Source organism: Caloenas nicobarica, chromosome Z (assembly GCF_036013445.1).
Source record: "Caloenas nicobarica isolate bCalNic1 chromosome Z, bCalNic1.hap1, whole genome shotgun sequence".
NCBI lineage: Eukaryota > Metazoa > Chordata > Aves > Columbiformes > Columbidae > Caloenas > Caloenas nicobarica.
The window spans coordinates 61,136,762-61,158,747 of record NC_088284.1 but is presented as its reverse complement, the minus strand read 5'-3'; the positions used below and the strand labels follow the sequence as shown (position 1 = coordinate 61,158,747).

Sequence of the window (21,986 nt, the reverse complement as noted above, 5' to 3'; positions counted from 1 at the left end):
GGACTGGTGAAGATACAGCCGTTGCCAATGCTGTTTCACCTCCACAGAAAATGACACTTCCATAGAATTTCTCGTTTTACAATCCATAATCTAGATATAAGTCAAAGCCTCTTCATCTTTGGGGGAAGCTGGGAGCAGCGGGCACTAAGCAGATTCCTGCCGTATCTGAGGAAGACAGGATTCCGCACAGAGGACATCGCTGCACTGAAAGTTTTCAAAGCATACATGCAATGGTTCATGGATAATTTTAAAATCAGTTCAACTCTATAAATTATTGAGGGACAATAAGCACTACTATCTGGAAGGCTCATTTTTTTTCATCCTGAGAATATCATTCCTATATATCACACATGGCTCATATCAGATGACCACATCACATAATAGCTATCACTCAAGCAAACTGTTGATTAGTTGATTAGCATTTTCAAGATATCTGGAATGCTTATCTATGGTACTGTGTCCATACTGTTTTCAATTAAACTGTTCAGCTACAATTGTACATGAATAAATCAAAATAGTATTCCTGAAAGAGTATCTCTCCAAGCAATTCCACTGACTTGAGCAGTGCAATTGGCTATATATTACCTTGTATGATCAAGAATATCACAATTTGGCCAACAATAAAGTCCTTATTTAAGCACAAACACATAAAAATAATATTCTCAGGGAAATTTCAAATCAAATTCTGACCAGTCAATGAATGAGGGTAGACTTCCTATCTTTTTCTACACTTAAATACTCTTCTCCTGAAATTTTTTAGTAAAGGTGCTGTATTTATAGACAGAAAATAGTTGAAAACATAAAATATGAAAATGTAAAAATTTAAAACTTACATTAAAAAGAAGACACCCTAAACTGCAAACATGTTTCATGTAACTTAACTTTAAAATAATCCAAGTTAATGTAATTAAGCTCAAAGACATGGTATTTTTTATACTTATCTAGATCTTCACTTAAAAGACTTGGCGCAGACAAAATAATCATCATAATTCACTGATCAGTACTCTTGGAACACGGGCAAAGATGAAAGGAAGACTGAGTTTTCTAGTCATTTTATTTTTAGATTTTACTTCAGTAAGTATAAATACATATTTCATATAATTTATTTAAACTGATTTGCAGTGATCTGAACTAATTTGATTGAACTTTCTGTATTGCACATACAAAAAATTAGGAGGATAAGATTGTATGCCAACAGTCCTCACAAAGGAGCATGGCAATTTGTATGCTATACAAAGCACAGAGTACCAAAGCCACAGCAGAAGCAAGTGCTGTGAAATATGAGTGTTGTTATGCCCAAATGAACACGTTACAGCCTTAAGTTTATCTCTTAGATGAGGCTTTCCTAACTTTATGCATATAACTATCAATTGAGACAAAGTTCAATTCTTCAGCTGCTTAAGTTTCCAGATTCAAGACCCTTAGAAGTTATACAAGATCTACATCAAGTTTCATTTTAACAACTATTTATACTTGTTTTCATACATAACAGGTGATGACTTCTGCATGAAATGAATTAATTAATACTATATACCATACAAAGATTTTTGTAACAACCCTATGTATTAAACTTTACTTTAGTTTCTTCTTTAAAATAATTGAACGTCACAGATAGATGTCATCTCCTCTCTAAAACAGTTTCTGCAATTAAATGATCTATTAAAAGATCCTGAAAATCCTTCAAACTGTCATTTCTGATTTGCCACTCTGCTTCTATTTCCTTCATTTTCCAACTCATTTTATGAAACAAAAAATGCTTAAGAATACCATGGTATTACAGATTAACATAAGAGGTATAAAAAATGCAGTTAACAGCTCACTTGAGATTTTTATTACATTTATGTCTACATAAAATTGAAAAAACCCTAGATAAATGAGAAACCAGCTGAAGGGCAAAATCAAACTGTTGTCTTTATCAGATGCAAGTCTAATGTCGTGCAGACAAAATATTTGTAGGTGCCACAGTCAATCAAGATTTCAATGGAAAGCAAAAATGAAAGCATTCATGCACAAAAGCTTGTGTGGTAATTGTGATGTGCAGATAAGATAATGGAAAATATTCTAGCCTTCCTTTAATTTTATGTATCAACTATTGCCTTGACTTAGACAACCTGTCACATTTAATGCATCATTTTATTATTTTAATTATTCAGGAGCATTCGATTAATTTGGTAGGCATCTGGTCAACAGATCTAACCTTCTTGAATAAAATACCTTTTTTTCTCTTCAGCTGTTGCACTCATGCAAAAATATAATTAAAAATATTTTAATACACATTTAATTAAGTATGAAGATCTTATTTACACTATGTTTCATTAATGTTTATAAAAGTGAACTGCAGCCATGGGGCTTACTTTACATTTTCATCTTAAGATACCTTACTGTGTAACTCAGACTGTATTTTAGTAGGCAGCAGTTGCAAAGTATAACATGACAGACATCTTAATCTCCACAGCACATAAATAATCACAAAAGGTAGTTTCCCAAAAAATTTTAAAAAAAAAAGTCAATGTGTAACTAAAGTAAATTGAGCATGAAGTCCATCATCTTTACTGTTAAGAACTGCAGCATCATCTTCTGACTTCCATCCTAAGCTATTAGCTGAACCAAAGATATGAAAACATACTCACAGAAAAACATTGCAGAAGACATTAAAGTCCAATAGTGAAAACTTATGAAATGTCAGAGATGGTTGTCTGTGAAACTAACTCACTTATCTTGCATTAGTGTTCCAATAAAAGTCTCTGTATGAGTATGCAGTTTCCCTACAGAAATCCAGTTTCATTCACAGAATATAATGGAATAAACAACTACATGAAATTTTATCTTCAATGTTCAGTATCTGATTCTATGTTTTATTTGGTATTTGCTGTTCAAAACACAGTTCTGAAAGTTTTGATCAAAAATGATTCATCAAGAAAGGTAGTTTTCCATTTGCCACACAGATCTTTACAACTTGTACTAGCATACAATTAATAGCAGTAGTAGACAACTATCAAGACTTAATGACATGCCTGGGCAACTGCTTTAAATATAGTGATCTGTAACGATCAAGGAACTGGGTTCAGCTGTAGAAAAGTACATACACATATGCCAGTGTATCTCAAACCAGAGCCTTTTCTATTCTATCTTCTTCCAGCAGTTCTGGATCTAAGAACTGTTATGCTGAGTAAGACTGAAGTCGTAAGACCCATGTAGCCTATTGTCCAATTACGACTCTGGCATTCAGGCATTAAGACAGAGTTTCACCAGGATAACCTATTGGATTTTGACAAACAGTGAGTTTGGAGATTTCCACTTCTCCACACGCTTTATGTCCTATTCCTCTTACTGTATTAGGCCACCACTATCAGCAATAAGAGGCCTGAGCACCTCCAGGCTACAGTTTTCTAACATAATACTTTCTTAAACTATCTAAGTTTACATTAAGCGACTTCAAAAGCTCCCATGTAGCAAAGCATGTATCTCCAAGGGTTCCCTACTTCCTGAGTTGGTATAGGTTACTCCAATATCTGGGGAAATTAGGGTACGTCAAAGAAAAACCTGAAGGCTTTTTTTAGCCTGCAGCAAACAATGACATGACAAAATCCCACTTAATTTTTAGAAATGAGTGAAATGAGCATTGCTAAAGCTGCCGTTCTCTTGCCTCATTCTTGGAAAAGGAAAAAAAAGTTTGGCTACACACTTGTTACAGTACATTTAAACCCGAATAGTTTTAAAATGCAGCACAGTTATAATCAATCTGAAATCTAGCATAAAAGCCAGAGCAGCCATACCACATCAAATGAAAAGTCTGTCTACCCAAAGACTTTGTTCCCAGCAAATGTCAAAAGTGGATGTGCAGAGAAGTGTTTAAATACAGCATGAAATCTTTGCTTCCCTTGAGTAACCTATTACTGACAAGTTGCTGTTCCAAGACTTCCAAAGCCAGATGCAGTTTCTGTGCTCCTCTAACAGATTTCTTTGCCAGTGTCATCCAGTCTCTCCATCAACCCATGAAAAATTTTTGAATCCACCACAGATGGGGAGGAGTTCATGCTGTGAAAGGAATCATCTCCATCCGTTTGTTTTGAACTTGCTAAGACTCTTCATTCAGAGTCTCTAGCTGTAGTGGAAGACTCAGTGAACAATCCCTCTTTAGTCATCTTTTCCATGCCAGTCATCACAGGTCTTTATCATACCTTCTCTATTTGACACTTATTCAGATTGAAAAGTTTGAGATTACTTTCACAGTTCAGTGATACATGCCATCTGACCGTTCTCAGCAATAGTTTAAAAATAGCTCAGAAAAACAGTCATGCACGTAAAATTCATATGAAAAGAAAATGTACAAAAATTTCCAGAATTTCATCCTGATACACAATATCTAATTATCAACTTTCAATGGCATTCCTTATATAATATGGTTAATAGCAAGCTATAAAACATGGGCTGCCAGGCAAAGAAACATGCCTAATTATTCCCATGTTCTGAATCTGCACTCTCAATCTAGAAACAAAAAGAGAGGTAGAGTGCTATTGAATATAAAACAAACTACTGTGTGAGAATTTTCTTATAGCCTAGTGATTTTTACCCCTTAGATGTCAACCTTACAACAATATCATTTGCCGAAAAAATTCTTCCTGGAAAGGGTTGTCAGGCATTGGAACAGACTGCCCAGGGAAGTGGTGGAGTCACCATCCCTGGAGGTGTTTAAAAGGTGTTTAGACTAGGTTCTTAGGGACATGGTTTAGTGCTAGAGTTAGGTCATAGTTGGACTCGATGATCCTGAGGGTCTCTTCCAATCAAAATGATTTTATGATTCTCAACAGGTGTTCCTCACACCTCTGGAAGAGGGCAAATGTCAGGACATGCTCTGGCTGGTCAGCAGGCTGCTATGAAATAAGATCTAGTGTTGGAACATTTTGTCTGCTTACCCCATCCCAGGGGTAGTAACCATGTCTCTACCCATCCTTTAACTTTAATGAAACATCTGGAGACTCAGTTCTCTTCAATATTTCTTTGTATCTAATTTGGCTAAGTAGTTAAGATTCAAAAGTTACTGACAAAAAGAAGCTATGACAAGCAAAAGCAAAGGCACAGATGAAACAAGACACTAGCAATGAAAATCAAACGAACAAAACCAATAAAATACTAAGCATCATTTTCATAAGCTTCACCAAGCTAAAAACACCACTACAAAATAAAGTCCTAAAAAGAAGAAAAAAAAAAAAGTTTTTAAATAATTCCTCAGAGTACTAAAAAGCGTTCCTTGTTTGCAATCATACCACAGACAGATAAAAGTCACACAGCATTGAGTAATAAAACAGAGTAGGTAAATCAAGGACAATTTTTTCCAACTTGGTGGAGGTTTGTCCTTCAAACATCTTACATATGGAAATACTGAAAACATTACCTTGAGCTAGTCTTTCAAGCCGCTTCCCATGCTCCGGAGGAATGGCATACCTAAAATGCACATAAAGAAAAGGATGAAATGCTTCAAGACATACTAACAGCACAAGCCATGATTCACATGTGATGAATATCTAAAAATACAGGAGCCAAAAAGATTAAAGACTGAAAAATTATACAGGAAAAATATACCAATTTCTGAGGAAATAATACGGACAGGTTTTTTTGAGATAACATTTTAGCTTATTTCTGGTTTAAACATTACAACATGTAATTCAAAAATGCTATATTCACTATTAAAAAGCATGCATACTGACAATATTTAATCATGATTATACCACTCCCGTTAAAAAAGATACAGACACTTTCATTTTCCAAATGAAATAAAACCACATAAGTAGTCTAACTTACACAGGTTTCATTTCCTTTATTTTTACTGTGCTTCACAAGAGTTCAACAGAAAAATATAAGCATTAAAAAAACCCTCTATTCTTCTTCTAGCCAATGCAATAAATTATTATTTTTTAAGATTTCATATGCTATCTGCAACAAGCCAGTTAACAATATAAAAGAACTGGAATTAACCTCATGTTATTTTTAATGTTTATTACAGCTAATACATCAAAGATAATTGAAAAGCTGTAATTTCATTCTGCTTTTTTGAACAGTTATTTACATACTTACTGTACTTCATAGATATACTGTATGTATTAATTAGGCTTTGTTATTGACTTTAACTGCTTCAATATGTGATATTATAGGCTTTCATTTCAGGTCAATGTTGCAATAACATTGGATTGATTATTCTCTGTAAAAAAAATACGGTTCAGAAAAGGATAAAATGCATATTCAGCTGTACAACATAGTCCAAATCCACAGGTCAAACTAAGTCAACATACAGCTTTTTTCTTTTACTACACTGTGAAAACGTATTTCATTCATGTCCCCTGAAAATTCACTCAGAAAAAACAAGTGAAGGACCCTAGGGCTCTCATTTTGCACAAGAAATAAACATCCCATCACCTCAAGCTCTCATTTGCATCCACACAATTTTACTGCAACTGAAACTGCTGCACAGAAGCAAGACCCGCGATTGCAGACATCAATGCTCTAAGTTGAACTGTAGTAAAACCCATGCCTACTGACAACCCGCTCCAAATGGTATCAAACAAAAAGAGACTGAGCTCCCAATAAATCTCTCAGAAAGACACGACATGATTTAACTGGGCTATAGCTATTTATTTAGCTAATCTAAAATGACCAAGCAATAATTCATTCAGTATAATTTGGTGCTTTTCGTCATTGTCTTCATTTGAGGTCTGTGAAAACGATTCCTCGATCCTTTATTTCTTCCCACATTGCTCTTTTGTCACAGCTAAGAAAGGGACCAAGGAAAGGAGACCATCTTTGTAGTATCAGACATGAGGAGCCCCAAAGTCACTGTCCAGGCCCTTTATGGTTGGTTCCTAACATAATTTGTCAGAAAACAGCTTTTTTAACAGATGTGCACCTGCCTTGGACACCAATCAAATTACAGTGACATGAACTGGATCCTCAATCTACTGTACAGAACACTAAACAAAAAAACCTCCCACACTCAGATCAGTAAGTCAGAGAAAAAAGTATTCACTCTAAGTCTCAATAGTTAGCTCATATGAGAACTTCAGCAGTGTCAAAAGTTTTTAGACAAGTATTTTTCATCATCTTGTGTTCAGCCTCCTTTTAGCTACATTACCAAACAGCCACTAATGTTTGACTTTTCATATTTTAAGGCCAAGTCAAGCCCTCTTTAAAAGTAAATGTAATAGACATTAAATGCTACATCACTAAGACGCAAAGAGCATGTTTCTTGGGTAACTAGCAAACAAATAGATAAAAAGGGAAGAACAGATAAAATGGGAAATGTTGATGCTAACTACATTTTATTAGTTCAGCAGGACATACTTGTTAAAAATTCTGAAAAGACAGATAAAAGCTGAAGTGTCACTGCTCATTGCTAGAATCATTTTACAAAGACAAAAAATTTGGTATTTTTCATCACTTTAATGTTCTTTCCCTTTCCTGCTTACAGTATATGGTATAACCATTAGCTTCTTTCAGTAATGAGTGTAGGTCATGAAAAACAAACTACTCAAAGCTCTTGGATATCCAACAAGAAAATTAACATGGAAAAAAATGCAAAAACAATTTTGATCAGAAACCACTATATTAATGTGGTTCTGGGTTAAAATCCAAGAAACAAAATGTTACTACAGTAGCTGAATTTTAAATAATTAGATTTTAAATTGGTTTCTTTATTCAGTCCTCTTTGTTTCTTTCCCATATCTGCATACTACAAATGTTAAAAAGTCAAGGTTTCCAATTTCAAGTTGGAAAAGCCGATTTTAGTTCAGTTACTAGTAAAATCATTGTATATAACTTGGGGTTACATATTTGTAATAATGCTCCTGGGCCCATTTGAGACATTAACATGCATAAAAATTTCAAGCATTCCCCTTCTTTTTAGACTTGCCTACTGGGTAGATCTGACGGTTCCCCATTCAACGTGCTTGCTGCAACTCCATTATAAAGCATCTAGCTTCATCTGATGGGTATCTACGATCCTCTCTATTCTGCCTTTAATTAAACAGAGAGACATGACTGTATATTGGCCATGACTAATATCCACTTACCATTAAGTAGTGTTCAAATCAATTTAAAAAAAAAAAAAAAAAAAAAATCAGAAAACCTGAGCCGACATTCTAATTAATGCAGTTTTAAGCAGCATTGCTTCAGACTTGCAAGTTTTCACCCTGACTTATAATATTAAGTGTTCTTCACTCATCAGCATCCATTCAAATTCTAGAAAAAGTTTCTATCACCAAGATTGTTCCAACGTTAAAAACTTGGTTTAAGAACATATATAAGATGGAAACTAAATCCAAGTTCTCACTCAGGGAAACTGTTAAAAAGAAGAAAAATGACCATTTGTCTTCATCAGCTGCAAAGAACGCCAAAAATCATAAATACCTGCAACATGCTCTGTGAATTGCATAGCTGTCATTGTATAACAACCAAGGGTATCCCTCTAGAATGAGTCATGTGCTTTTAGTTTAGTCTGTGTCCACAGAAAGTGAACTTTCATTTCACAGCAAGAAAAGCAGCAGAACTAAATGATACTAATATATAAAGAAAAACAATTTCGAGATCTTTCTATTAATTCTTCCAAGCATGCTTTAACATCACTCCCAAGATGGAAAATGCAGGTTGTAAGAGCAACCCAGAATTATGACTATGTGATGACAATTCCCTAGTTTCCAAGAACAGAAAACAAAACCTGTATTTGTTATTAAAAATATATCAAGTTAGCTGGTAAAAGAGACTTCCTGTGTGTCAGTACAGAATTCTATAGGTCAGCACAAAATTCTACGAACTGTCAGTCATATCCTGACTTTCACAGCTGAGTTGCTTTGCATTCCTCTAATGTCCAGAACAAAAAAAAAGAAAGACACTGAGTACAACTTGACTTGTCCACAAGACAGATAAGGTAAAGCAGCTCATGAAGTTAAACTTCAACAGATGCTTTTTTGACCTGTAAAGCATTTAAAGTTATTAATAAATTTAATAACCTTAGAATTTTAATAAAACAAAAACAAAATTAAAGCCATGAATGAATGTAAAAATCACAAAGTGATCAAGCTTGCACAGTAAGGTGTATCAAAGAACACAAAAAACTACACAGTTATAACAACTTTACCATAACAATTAATAGAGATATAAAAATTTAGTCAGATTTCTTAAATTTTATAGTGATCTTTCTATCTATGCCTCAGCAAGCAATTATAGGAATCTGTGCCACATGAATAACATGGTTCTAGACATAAGAGCCAAAGAAGTTACATTTTGTACTACAGAATCATTACTACCGTAGCTCTACTGAAGCTACAAAGGTGAAATACAAAGTAATCTGTTCCTTCCATCACTAAAACCATCAAAATCCACAGATCAGCAGACCAGGTAGTTCAGGAGATTGGTCATTAGCTTTTGAAAACTTCCTTCTCTAACTTACAGACTGCAGAGTTCGAAAGTTAATGGTTACCTGTATCGTACACTTATAGCTTATACAAAATAAACTGATAACTTTATTCCAATACCCAATGACTGCTACCAACTGTAGCAGTGAAAAACTTTCTTGTCAAAGAGAAGAACATAGCTTCTTCTTGACCTTTAAAATGAGAGTGGAAAGATATTTACCAGCTTACCTTGCAACACTTCTACTGTTGCTTTCTTTGTTGCTGCACCTCTTTTGTGAATAGGGGGAGGGATAGTCCTCGTTTTCTCTAATCCTGTATTTGCGAGGGCTTTATATTTCTCAGAATGCAGAGTAAGAAAAACATTGTCTAAAAATATCTGAGTAGATAGAAACTAGAAAGAACCAGCAGCAGAAATGGTTGCAAATGAATTGCAAGCAGCTTTACCTACAGGTTTGAAATTCTGCAGAAAAGTAAAAACTTGATTCAGAATTGGTTCTCAAGTCACTCCATTCGTTATCGAAGTAACTTTGACCACCACCTTCTTTAAATTCAGTGCAAGCTTAAACCTCCTTTAAAAACCTCCTTTAAACCTTCTTTAAACCTGTGGAGGTTCTCCTTTGAAGAAGTCTCCTGCTTATTTAAATCTTACTTTTCCTCAAAGCCCAAATTTTACTGGACTGTAAATTTCTAGATCTGTTATTTTTTCTAAACACAGAACCTAACTAGGAAACATGTCAGTTCTGTAACTGGAATGCATAACCTGTGCAAAGGTAGCACGACTCTTCCACTCATGCTGAACGCCAAAAAATTTTGACGAGTCTTTGTGTGAGCTGCTTTTCACACTGGAAGTCCTATTAATGCTACCACAGAAGACCCTGTCAGGACCTAGCTGAAGGTCACAATTTCAGCATAATTCTAAGTATGCTTTACCTTCTTCACCTTTTTTGTCTGTAATTTTCCCTAATACTAATATCAGAACATCACCCATTTTTATCCCACCATGCTCATAACTGATTACTATTTCCTCTGCTACTGGGATTCAAAATGTGAAACCTTCACATGAAATCATGTTTTAAAGACTTCCACAACCCCTGCCGTGTAAATAGCTATATCTCCTCATTTTTCCACCTCATAAAGGAAAACAAACAGGTATTGGTACACATTCTACACTAGCAAATCCATAAAAACAGCTTCTAGCCATGGCAAACAAGAGGTAACAATAAACTTGCCATGGCAAAAAATTTAGGCAATCTGGAGATAAGATTTCTCACCATCCTGTATCCACTGAATTCCTAAATCACCAGTTTATGTTGAACTTCACCATAGATCCATTTCACCCTATTTCTCTTACAACGTAAATAAACTGACAGGTCCAGTCTCACTCTACCAATCCATCTAATTTTGGCTGTCTGAGCATTATCTCACCAAAAATCTGATCTCTTTTTCTTGACATTATCACAAAGAATGAACCATCTTCTTTCCTGGTAGAATATATTTCTCTTTATTTTATGATTGATTGATTCTGCAAGGCATGTTGTGACTTATGAAATATATTAGTAACAGGAGGGTTTTTCAACATAATTATTGTTCCTTGTCATTTCCAGACTGTTCAGAAGAGCCAGGAAATGACGACCAGAAGGAATGACACAGAAAGCATCACAAATTGATAAGTAAATTATGTTTCTGTTATGCTGCCTGTTTATACTGTGCCCCTTTGAAGAGAAAGTAAAAACTCTGATTCTTTATGCAGAAAAGAATTCAGACCTCCTCCATCAGATATCAAATGTGAACAAAATGAGCACAATTTTCAAAAATTACTTTCTAAAGTGAAGTATTAAATATAGTCTCTACATATTGTTACTTATTTTCTCTGAAATTTAAAAAAATGGTCCAGTTATTATTATACTTAAAATATTCACAGTGCAATGAAAATAATTCCTTTGGGCCTTCTTAATATACGGTTTTACATATTAAATATTAATATTCTTCAAGAAGATTTACATCATCTTAACACTTTAAAAAATTCTATCAACGCCACTGTTTTTCATGCATCAGGTAAACAGCACAAAGCGTAACTCTGCCTTCAGATACTCATTTAACCCTGAATTATTTTCCAAAATGTAAATATCTTAGCTTTTTTTATTTATAAATTTATAATGTAAATTAAAGCATTATCTATATTTTACTCATGGATCTAATATACATCTAAAAGTCTAGTATTTGTACTATTAAATAAATTCTGTTTTATGCTAGGCATTAGTTTCCAACAGAATATAAATATCTCAACAACAACAACAAAATTCCTCCAGTTATTACACAAAACAAAAATACATTCCTTTAGTCAGGGCCTATACCCCTGAAATAACAATTGCAATAGAAGAAAATATTTAACAACCAATGGCAAAGAGAAGAAATTTTTAATACTAAAAGTAGTTCACAGAGACTGTTATGAAACACATCAAGAACAAGCTAAATTAATAAATTATACCATCAATCACACCAGTGGTTCTTCCTGGTAATAAAACTTTTTTTTCTAAGAAACTGTGATATAAGATAAGGTATCATCTTCAAGTTTTCTTTCCCCTCAGAAAAAAATGCAAAGGTGAAGTAAAAACTCTGCCTGATAGCAAGTAATTGTAATAGACTCTACTCCCTTTCCAGCAACTCTTTCTTCACCATAGCCCTCTCTCCTCTCACATTGTTCTGTTTCAGAGCTTCTGAGATTTTAATTCATTTTCCTCTCTTTAGCACTTTTTTGCAAGCAAAAAATACTCTATAAAGCAAACGTGTATTACACAAATAAATACATGTATAAACACATAACCAGCCATAGTCCTCATTTTGCAAATTGCTACCAGACACACTCTGCCTTGTGTTTCATATGAGGCAGTCAGTGCAGGAATCAATATACATACTGATATCCCCGCTGTATTAAGACCATCTCCACGAGGAAGAAACGACAGGTTACAGTTGTAGATGACTCCCATCTGAGGGGAACAGAGCGTCCAATATGCTGGACAGACCTTCCTCTTATGGACATCTGCTGCCTTCCTGGGGCTCAAGTTACACACATCACTAGGAAACCTCCTAGCCTGGTGCAGCCCTTAGACTACAGCCACTACTGCTCTTCTATATGGGCGGCGATGAAGCTGCGACCCATGGGCACGGAAAACATACAGGATGAGCTGGAAGCCACCATGCTGCTAGAAGGTTACAACCTAGTGGACATTATGGAAACTTGGTGGAACAGATCCCATGACTGGAGTGAGGCAGTTGACGGCTACAGGCTGTTCAGAAGAGACAAGCAGGGAAAGAAGGGTGGAGGGGTTGCCCTTTACATCAACAGAGGCATAGAGTGTGAAGAACTGTCTCTAAAGAATAGCCACGAGTAGGTAGAAAGCTTATGGGTAAGAATCAGAAACTGAGGCAACAAAGGAAACCTTGTGGTTGGTGTCTACCACACCATTGATGAAGCCTTCTTACTCCAGCTACAGGAGGCATTGTGGTCACAGGCTCTTGTCCTGCTGGGGGACTTCAACCACCCCAACACAGGCTGGAAAAGTAGCACAGTGAGCTGTAGGCAACCCAGGAGACTCCTGGAGTGCACTGAGGACAACTACCTCAGCCTGGTAATAGACAGCCCTGCCAGGGGAGATGCAATTCTCCACCTCATGGTCACCAGTGTGAGAGAGCTAGTTGGTGACCTCAAGATTGGAGGCCTGGGCTGCAGTGATCATGCACTTGTGGAGTTCTCAGTCCTGAGGGATGTGGGTCACGCAAAGAGTAAAGTCAGGCTCCTGAATTTTAGGAAAGCCAACTTTCAGCTCCTCAGTGAGTCATTCAATAAGATACACTGGGGAAACTGCCCTAAGGGACAAGGGCGCAGAACAGAGCTGGCAGATCTTTAAGGACGTTTTGCATAGAGCACAACAGCTCTTGATCCCCAGGTGTAAGAAATCAGGTAAAGACAGCAAGAGACCAGCATGGCTGAGCCAAGAACTGCTGGTCAAACCAAAGGGCAAGAAGGAAATACACAGGCAGTGGAAGCAGGGACAGGGATCCTGGGAAGAGTTCAGGGACACTGCAGAGATGGGGTTGTGCAGAGATGGCGTCAGGAAGCCCAGGACACAGCTGGAGCTGAACTTGGCAAGGGATGCAAAGAAAAACAAGAAGGGCTTCTACAGGTGTGTCAACCAGGTTAAACAAAGTGTACACCCCTGATGAGCAAGATTAGTAGAGTGGTAACAATGGACAAAGAGAAGGCTGAGGTACTCAACAACTTCTTTGCCTCAGCCTTCACGGGCAAACTCTCTTCTGACACCTCTCGAGTGGACAAACCATAAGATGAGGCCTGGGGGAGCAGAGTCACTCTCACTCTAAGAGAAGATCAGGTTTGTGACCACTTGAGGAACATCAACATATATAAAACTATGAGACATGATGAGATGCATACCAGAGTCCTGAGGGAACTCGCTGATGTAAGTGCCAAGCCATTCTCCAAGATACTTGAGTAGTCATGGCAGTCAGGTGAAGTCCCTGGTGACTGGAAAAAGGGAAACATCGCACCCATTTTTAAAAAGGGTAGAAAGGAGGATCCCAGGAACTACCAACCTGTCAACCTCGCCTCTGTGCCTAGGAAGACCATGGAACAGATCCCCCTAGAAGCTATGCTAAGGCACATGGAGGACAGGGAGGTGATGCGAGACAGCCAGCATGGCTTCACCAAGGGCAAGTCCTGACTCAAAAGCCCCGTGGCCTTCTAAAATGGAGTGACTACATCAGTGGACAAAGGAAGGGCTACTGATGTCACGTATCTGGACTTCTGTAAAGCCTTTGACATGGTCTCCCACAGCATCCTTCTCTCTAAACTGGAGAGGTATGGATTTGAGTGGTGGGCTGTTTAGTGGATGGGGAACTGGCTGGATGGTCACATCCAGAGACTAGTGGTCAATGGCTCAATGTCGGGATAGACACCGGTGACAAGTGGTGTCCCTCAGGGGTCTGTATTGGGACCAGTACTGTTTAACATCTTCATCAATGACATAGACATCGGGATTGAGTGCACCCTCAGCAAATTCATGGATGACACCAAGCTGAATGGTGCAGTTGACACACTGAGGCCCTTTTGAACCTCATGAGTGCAAGTGCAAAGTCTTGCACCTGGGTCAGGGCAACCCCCAGTGTCAATATAGGCTAGGGGATGAAGGGATTGAGAGCAGCCTTGCTGAGAAGGAGTTGGAGGTACTGGTGGATGAAAGACTGGACATGAGCCGGCAATGTGCACTTGCAACCCAGAAGGAAATCGTACCTTGGACTGCATCAAAAGAAGTGTGGCCAGCAGGTTGAGGGAGGTGATTCCGCCCCCCTACTCCAATCTGGTGAGACCCCACCTGGAGTCCTGTGTCCAGCTCTGGAGCCCTCAGTACAGGAAAGACATGGACCTGTTGGAGAGGGTTCAGAGGAGGCCACAAAAATGATCAGAGGGCTGGAACAGCTCTGCTGTGAGGACAGTCTGAGAGAGCTGGGGTTGTTCAGCCTGGAGAAGATAAGCCTCTGAGGAGACCTTATTGCAGCCTTCCAATACTTACAAGGAGCCTGTGAGAAAGGTGGGGACAGACTTTTTAGCAAGGCCTGTTACAAAAGGACAAGGGGTGATGGTTTTAAACTAAAAGAGGTGAGATTCAGGTTAGACATGAAGAAGAAATTTTTTTTACAATGAGGGTGGTGAAACACTCAAACAGATTGCCCAGAGAGGTGGTAGATGCCCCATCCCTGGAGACATTCCAGGCCAGGCTGGACAGGGCTCTGAGCAACCTGATCTAGTTGGAGATGTCCCTGCTCATTGCAGGGGGGTGTTAAACTAGATGACCTTTGAAGGTCCCTTCCAACCCAAGCTATTCCATGATTCTATGATAATACAAAACTATAAACTTATTTGTGTACATCTTGGAAGTGAAATTGCCCAGAGTATAAGAAGAAATTAATCTATGCCTACATAATGGAGAAAGCTTCAAATTCCATAGACTGCCACAGTAGTCGGATTTAGCTGCTGCCTAGAAGTTCTCACCAGGGCTCCCAGGTGGAAACAGTTGTCTTCTTACAATTCAGAAAAAAAAAAAAAAAAAGAAAAAAAAAAACACACAAAAACCACACTACTCATCATGCTTCTTAATAACATATTCTTCAATTCTTCCTAAAACCAATGTGGCTGTCTTGAAGAACTACATGCACACCCAGTAAAACTAAACAAACATGTGTCCTGGTTTTGGTTAAAACAGGACCCATTCTCTTTAGTGAGTTTTCTGTTCAGCTAAGTTCTTTTAAGTAACTGCATTTTCCTGATGTTGGCTGAATGTTTTCAGAGTCCACTCCAGAGCTGGTTACACCTGATGTTTAGAGTTTTATTGAGCTAATGCTAGGAATCCTATGCAGAAAGACCCATGTTTATATTTTATTCCTATAGCAGGCAAGGCTGCTGATAGACCTCTTATGTTCTACACGTGAGGGGTCATAAAAGGATCATACTTGCAGGGCAGACAGGTGACCAAACTGACCAATGAGGTATTCCATGCCCTACATATCATACTCAGTTTACAGCTGAGGGATCACCAGGATCTTGCTTTCTTTGTTCATGGCTGGCTTCTGAAGAGGACCCTGCCTGTGATCCTGAGCCTTACTCCAGTCCTTGCATTCCTGAATACAATTCCTGTCTACTGCAGGCTCCAGTCCAGAACTTACTGGTGTCTGCCCTGCAGCTGCTGGCACAACACCAGCCCCCCAGGGGCCCTTGACTGGCTACAGGTACTGCAGCTACTCCAGAGATTCAACATTGGTTTTGTCTATTTTGCATTATTTCTCTTATCATTAGGATTATTCATTAGCAAAGCTGTTCTAATTTTCCAACCCGTAAGTCTCTTCATTTTCCCCTTTCCTTTGTGGGGAAGGCAAGGGTTACTAGAGACCATCCGCCAGACTTTGTTGTTGCCCTGCAACAAAGGTAATGCCCTGCACATGCCAGAGTATTTGGTTTCACCAAGGAAACACTTGTCAACTCAGTTTAAATTTTTTAAGAGCAGACAAGATCTTTACTACCTGTATCCTAAGGTTTAACTCATCCTCCACTTTTTTGAAGAAAATACTACACTAACATCATATTAGCATAAGACACATCTTACTGATAAAGGAACAGCATTAGCATAAATTATTGCAGCATCCTCCAGTAAAAGCACACATGTAACAACAAATAAATCTTTAACTTTCTTTCAATTTTTTTTTTAGCATTGCATTTCTTAACAACATGTGGTCCAGAAAACGAAGTCGTATCCATCCCTATTTCTTCTAAAGACAAAGAGGTCAATGTGTACATTCAGAAGTGTAAACAAATATCTGTAAACTAGAAAAGGATTTATCATATTATCAACTCATATCTTCTTCAAAATACTTAAGTAAAATTTTTTCTTAGCTTCTATCCATTATGTCTAAGACTTCAAGGTTTAAATAAATGTCTCTTCTACTTGAAATTTTAAAATATGCAGCAAGTTTTTCTTTAAATAGCACTTTTAATATTCCTAAGAATCTAAAATAATTTTTATGCAATCATTGTTTTAGTTAAATTTGTCTTGTCATCTTAGAATGTTTTGGAATTATCTGTCCTTACATCCATTTTTAACAAAGATATTGTTCTTATGGCTGAGAAGACTTTCTTGGTATGTTTAATTCCATCAAAGCAGCGCTTTTTAAAATATAGTTAATCCATTCAAAACACAGACTTGCATTACTACAATAGGTGGTATTTACCATCTCTGTCTAAACACAAGAGATCCACTATACAAGAAAAGCAGGTAAACATAAAGCAATGACCTGAAAACCAACAGCTGGCCAATTTACCACCTTCTTAGTTTAAACCCATGATGTTGCATAGGTCTTTGTCTTTTGTATGGGTAATAAAATAACCAATAATGTTTTATGGAATTACGAGCTACAAAGTTTTCCATGTAAGTCTGGATGACTAGAAATTGCCAGAACCTAACTAAGCATAATACATCCTTTATATATCTTTCTAATGATTTTGCATTCTCTTCATAGTTATTTTGAAAAAAAAAAGATTTTATGATAAAGGACAATTGAACCAAAGAAACTGACTTCAAATTGGCCTTACAGAAGTTCCTCAAATAGCCTTGGGGATCCCAACTTCCCGTATTCAATCATTACAATCTTTTTCTGTTGAACTCAGATAAGCCTTATGTACTTATTAGCCTTTTCCTTTAAAATAAAACAATGCATTACTGTGATCTTCCTTACATTACAAATCTCACATATTTCATAGCATTCTCAGCTTAAAAAAACAAAACACACCACTACTATCTTAGCTTTTCACTGAAATTTATCACTGTGAAGCAATTGTACCTCATCTGTTTGGTTAACCCAGCTGAAACAAACAGATAAATTAAATAATCTTTCGTAAAAATTTAAACTTGCCATGACTTCGGCTCCCCAAAATGGAGATAATTAATACTGTAGAGATCCATGTCTTCAGTGTGCCATGCAAATGTTGTTTTCCACATGCCAAAATATAGATATGGCGTATTTACACCCTCAATAGAAATTCCACAGTCTTCTCCTACAACATCCAATATTGTATTAAGATGGGCAATATTCCATTCCTCAATACCCTAAAAAAGATACATAACAAATGTATTAATAAAGTAATGCAATTTTACATAATAGTCTCAGCCAAAAGATACACACAGGATCTAGCAGATTAATGCAAATTTGTAAGCAATTTAGAAGACGGTTGAAGTTACCCAAGGAAAAATTATCTTGACCTTAGAAAGATTATTAGGTTTTAAGTCTGAGATATTCAGAGCAGAGAACATACAGAATTCTATATCTGCTTAACACTTAATACATCAAATCTAACATGGATTGAAATACTATACACGATAGAAATAATAGCTACAGAAAAAATCTTTTATGAGATGATAGCTGGAAGCCACTAAGTTTCACTGAGTCCATCTACTCTTTTTAATTACTTACAAAGTAATACTAAATAGTATGCAAAAGGATTTAAAAATTTAGTTTACATGCATAAATTTACCATTTCTCTGAAAAGTATAAAACCTAAAATCACTACATCACTTCAGATGTATTTCTAACTGTAATGATATACTGAATAAGAAATATACCACGGAAGAAATCTATTGATTTCATGGGATTTCAGCTGTTTCCTTACATTATTGCCTGTAACATATGTATCTTAAAAGCCATTCAGAAAGCCATATATTTAGGTTTTGCTGTATTTCAGCTTCATCCACAAAGTGCAATTCTAATTTCAGGTAATACAGCATGTAAGAGTCAGTATAACCAAGATCAAAGCTACAAAACTGAAGAGAAAGAGATTAGACTTCATTATAACAGCAATTATTAGCACCTCCAGGCAAGACATTAGCTGGTGCTCAAGCAGTCAGAAAAACAAGAAATACAATCAAAACTATTCCAAATTCAATTCAGGCAAATTTCTTTATTGGGAAGACAGCCCCTACACATCCTCTTAACCACGACCTGCTCTGCACCCTCATCACTGAACTCTGCACAGTTCTGGTAATCTTACTCAAATCTGGGGAATGAATTGATGGCACACTGTAGACCTGATGCAGCTCATTAGGACTAAGAAACATGGTGACATTCAAGCTGGGCAGGTGGTGAAATAAGAATACAGTTTAAAGCAAGAAGACATGAACATTGAATACTCTCAGTTTTCATTTCATTGTTTTTTGAGATTTTATATCAAGCATGTTACACATGCAGGAGCTAGCACTGATATACAAGACTGTAACTTCTGCATGAAGTTCAGTCTTCTCATTGAACAAGCACTTCAGACTGCCTGCTACAACTATTTCACTTAGTAAGGAAAACTATCTGTAAGTTATCTAGGACTTTTAAAAAGGAGTAAAGGACTTTACAGAATGAGTTTATTCCAAACAGCAATTTTTGTTCCTTTTGGGTTTTTGGGGTGTTTTGGTTTTTGGTTGTTTGTTTGTTTATTTGTTTTAAATGGAAGCTTTGGCTTTGATGAATTTGTGTGACATAAAGGCACTTGGAATTTAAAAAAATTTAAAAAAACCAAAACAACCATTATCAAAGGGGAAAAAAACTGAACACCAATATGAACTCAAATAGTAGACACTCATAAAATTTGGACCTTTCAAATCTAAAAATCATAATGACCAGCAAAGTAGTAGAGCTGTAAAATATAGATATAAAATTTGTTTGAAGAAAACTAATTATTCCTCAAACTAATTTACAGATTTTGGTTTTTTTAATCACATTAAAATTTATCTTCATTCTCAAATTGTGCACAGAGACACAAATTAATACAAAAACACAAGAGCAATGACTCAACCATGTAGGCACACAGACACCTACAGGGTTAGAAGACGACAATAAATACACCAGATAAAAATCAACTGTTAATCTAAGCAGCATGCTCTTTCTGACAGTGGCCAAAAGCAGACAAGAAACAGTGTGAGCAAAGCAGTACTTCCCCAGAATACCCTTCCAGCCTGCAGCAATTTGCAGATTGAAGGTTTCTCCAGACAGAGGTGTTGCCCTTCTACTTAACAGTACTCTGTGGGCTTTTTACCAATTAATTCACCCAGTCACCTTATTTAATTCATGCAAGATTTTAGCAACCATAACATCCTGAAATTCTGCTCTTCTCTTAAAAAGAATGGAGGGATAGTTAAGAGAATAAATTAAGTCTTTTTTCAACACCACATCTCATCTTTTCACCCTCTGTTAAGTCAAATCACAACTAGTCACCAAGCAAACTGCTAGTGGTTTGTCCCTAAAACGAAAGTAAATCCTCCCATGGAGAACAATTCTGCTTCAAAATACCAAACATACAAAATACTTAATCCACAACCTCTACATCCAAAATGCATGAGCTATTTCCATTTCCTAAAGACTATTTTGGACAAGCAGTCTTAGCTCAAAAGGAAATGTCCACTGAAACTGGCTGAAATACTAAAATCACACAAATTCATTTTAACTCTTCCCACAGTTCTTGAACTTAAAAATAAATAATAAATCAGTTTTATATCTATGCCTAGATTGTTACAAGTAATTATTACAAATTATTATAAAGCTGTTACTTTCCCTCAGAGATATATCTTTAACATTCCAAAACATTAAGTAAAATGCTTACATGAATTTTTAAGTAAAATACCTATTTTAACTTTTCAAACAGTTACATAACTATTTTTAAGCTTTACAATTGCAATGCACACTAAAAAGATTACAGGAGCTGTAAAAGAGCAGTTTAACAGGTCAAGGCATACTTCTCAAAATCAAAGTACCTCTTAGCAGCTTATGCTATATCTAATAACCATTATCAGAACACCAGTAGACCTTAAGGTGTAGCTGGTAGTTTCTTACAAATGTAAAAACCCATTTAGACTTTGTAATCTATTCAATGTTAGGAAAATATCAAACATTTATTCTACTCAGAAAAATCATAATAATATCAGAATATTGTAATAATTTCAAGGGAATGTGTAAATAAAACATTTCTAATTAATCCACGTTTTTGATGGCAAATTCTTTAAAGAATATCTGCCATCTTTGACAGCTGTACCACACAATGCAAAATCAAGAAAAAAGCTGAAAAATTACATATTTTTCTTTCTTTCCAAAGAAATACAGGCTTGAAACATCTTACTATCTGTGATCATTGCTACACACATTAGATTTACTTCGTATTTCTTCAGAGAAATATTGTAAGATACAGAGCAGCTTATCTAGAAGACCAGTGTTCCAATCTTCGCTACTTTTGTAGAAGATTCAAACTTATTTTAAATTATTATCAAAAAGTTTTTACAACTCTTTTGACAGCCTCTGGACCAGCTTTTAATGCAATGTGGAAATAAAATGGGACACTTCACTTCTCAAATATTGGAACACTTGCACAGTTCAGAAGGAGCTGACCCATTCTTTTCTCAAAGACATGAAGAAAAATGTAGCTTTCAGTATACTGGTAAAAAGTGAAGCTCATGGTTCTAAGCAGAGACCTCTTTGCAGATAAGAATAAAATAGGCTCCAAATGATTTTTATTTATTCCTTTTTTTTTTAAGTACTTAAAATAGTGACGATACTATCTTGTGCCCTCTACTTAAACAAATCAGTCAGTATGATGTATTACATTTTTATGAACGTGATTTTGTGTATGTTTGCATTAATATGCACAATCCTTTTTCAGTGTTTAATTTTTCCTGTGACTACCTCATGGATTAATTTCAATATTAACCTAGCAAACAAGACATCTGCTCGGCAACTAGGAATAAAAATGCCCTATGACTGACTGTAACAGTTCAAGTAATAAAGAAGAGTAAAAAAACTAATTAAGAGACAGGGTGGAAAAGAGTAGGAGAAACATACAGAAAAATTTGTGCTTGGTCACCCACTTCTCCCTCCACACACCCACTCACTCACACCAATGAAGACAATAAAAAACCTGCCAGGTTTTTATTGCTTCTTCAAAGTGCATAAAACACAGACAGAATATCTGCATCATAAACACACAGA

The 21,986-nt window shown here is 36.4% G+C and overlaps 1 protein-coding gene across 4 annotated transcripts in view; it reads right to left on the bottom strand.

Moving 5' to 3' along the window:
• The window catches only part of KDM4C (lysine demethylase 4C), a 265,656-nt gene that overhangs the window by 209,470 nt on the left and 34,200 nt on the right, over window positions 1-21,986 (bottom strand). For all 4 annotated transcript variants that reach the window (XM_065655476.1, XM_065655477.1, XM_065655478.1 and 1 more), the window contains exons 5-6: window positions 17,883-18,076; window positions 5,396-5,445 (exon numbers count right to left, since the gene is read on the bottom strand). In XM_065655476.1, the coding sequence (XP_065511548.1) occupies window positions 5,396-5,445; window positions 17,883-18,076 (244 nt within the window). The remainder of the gene's footprint in view (window positions 1-5,395; window positions 5,446-17,882; window positions 18,077-21,986) is intronic.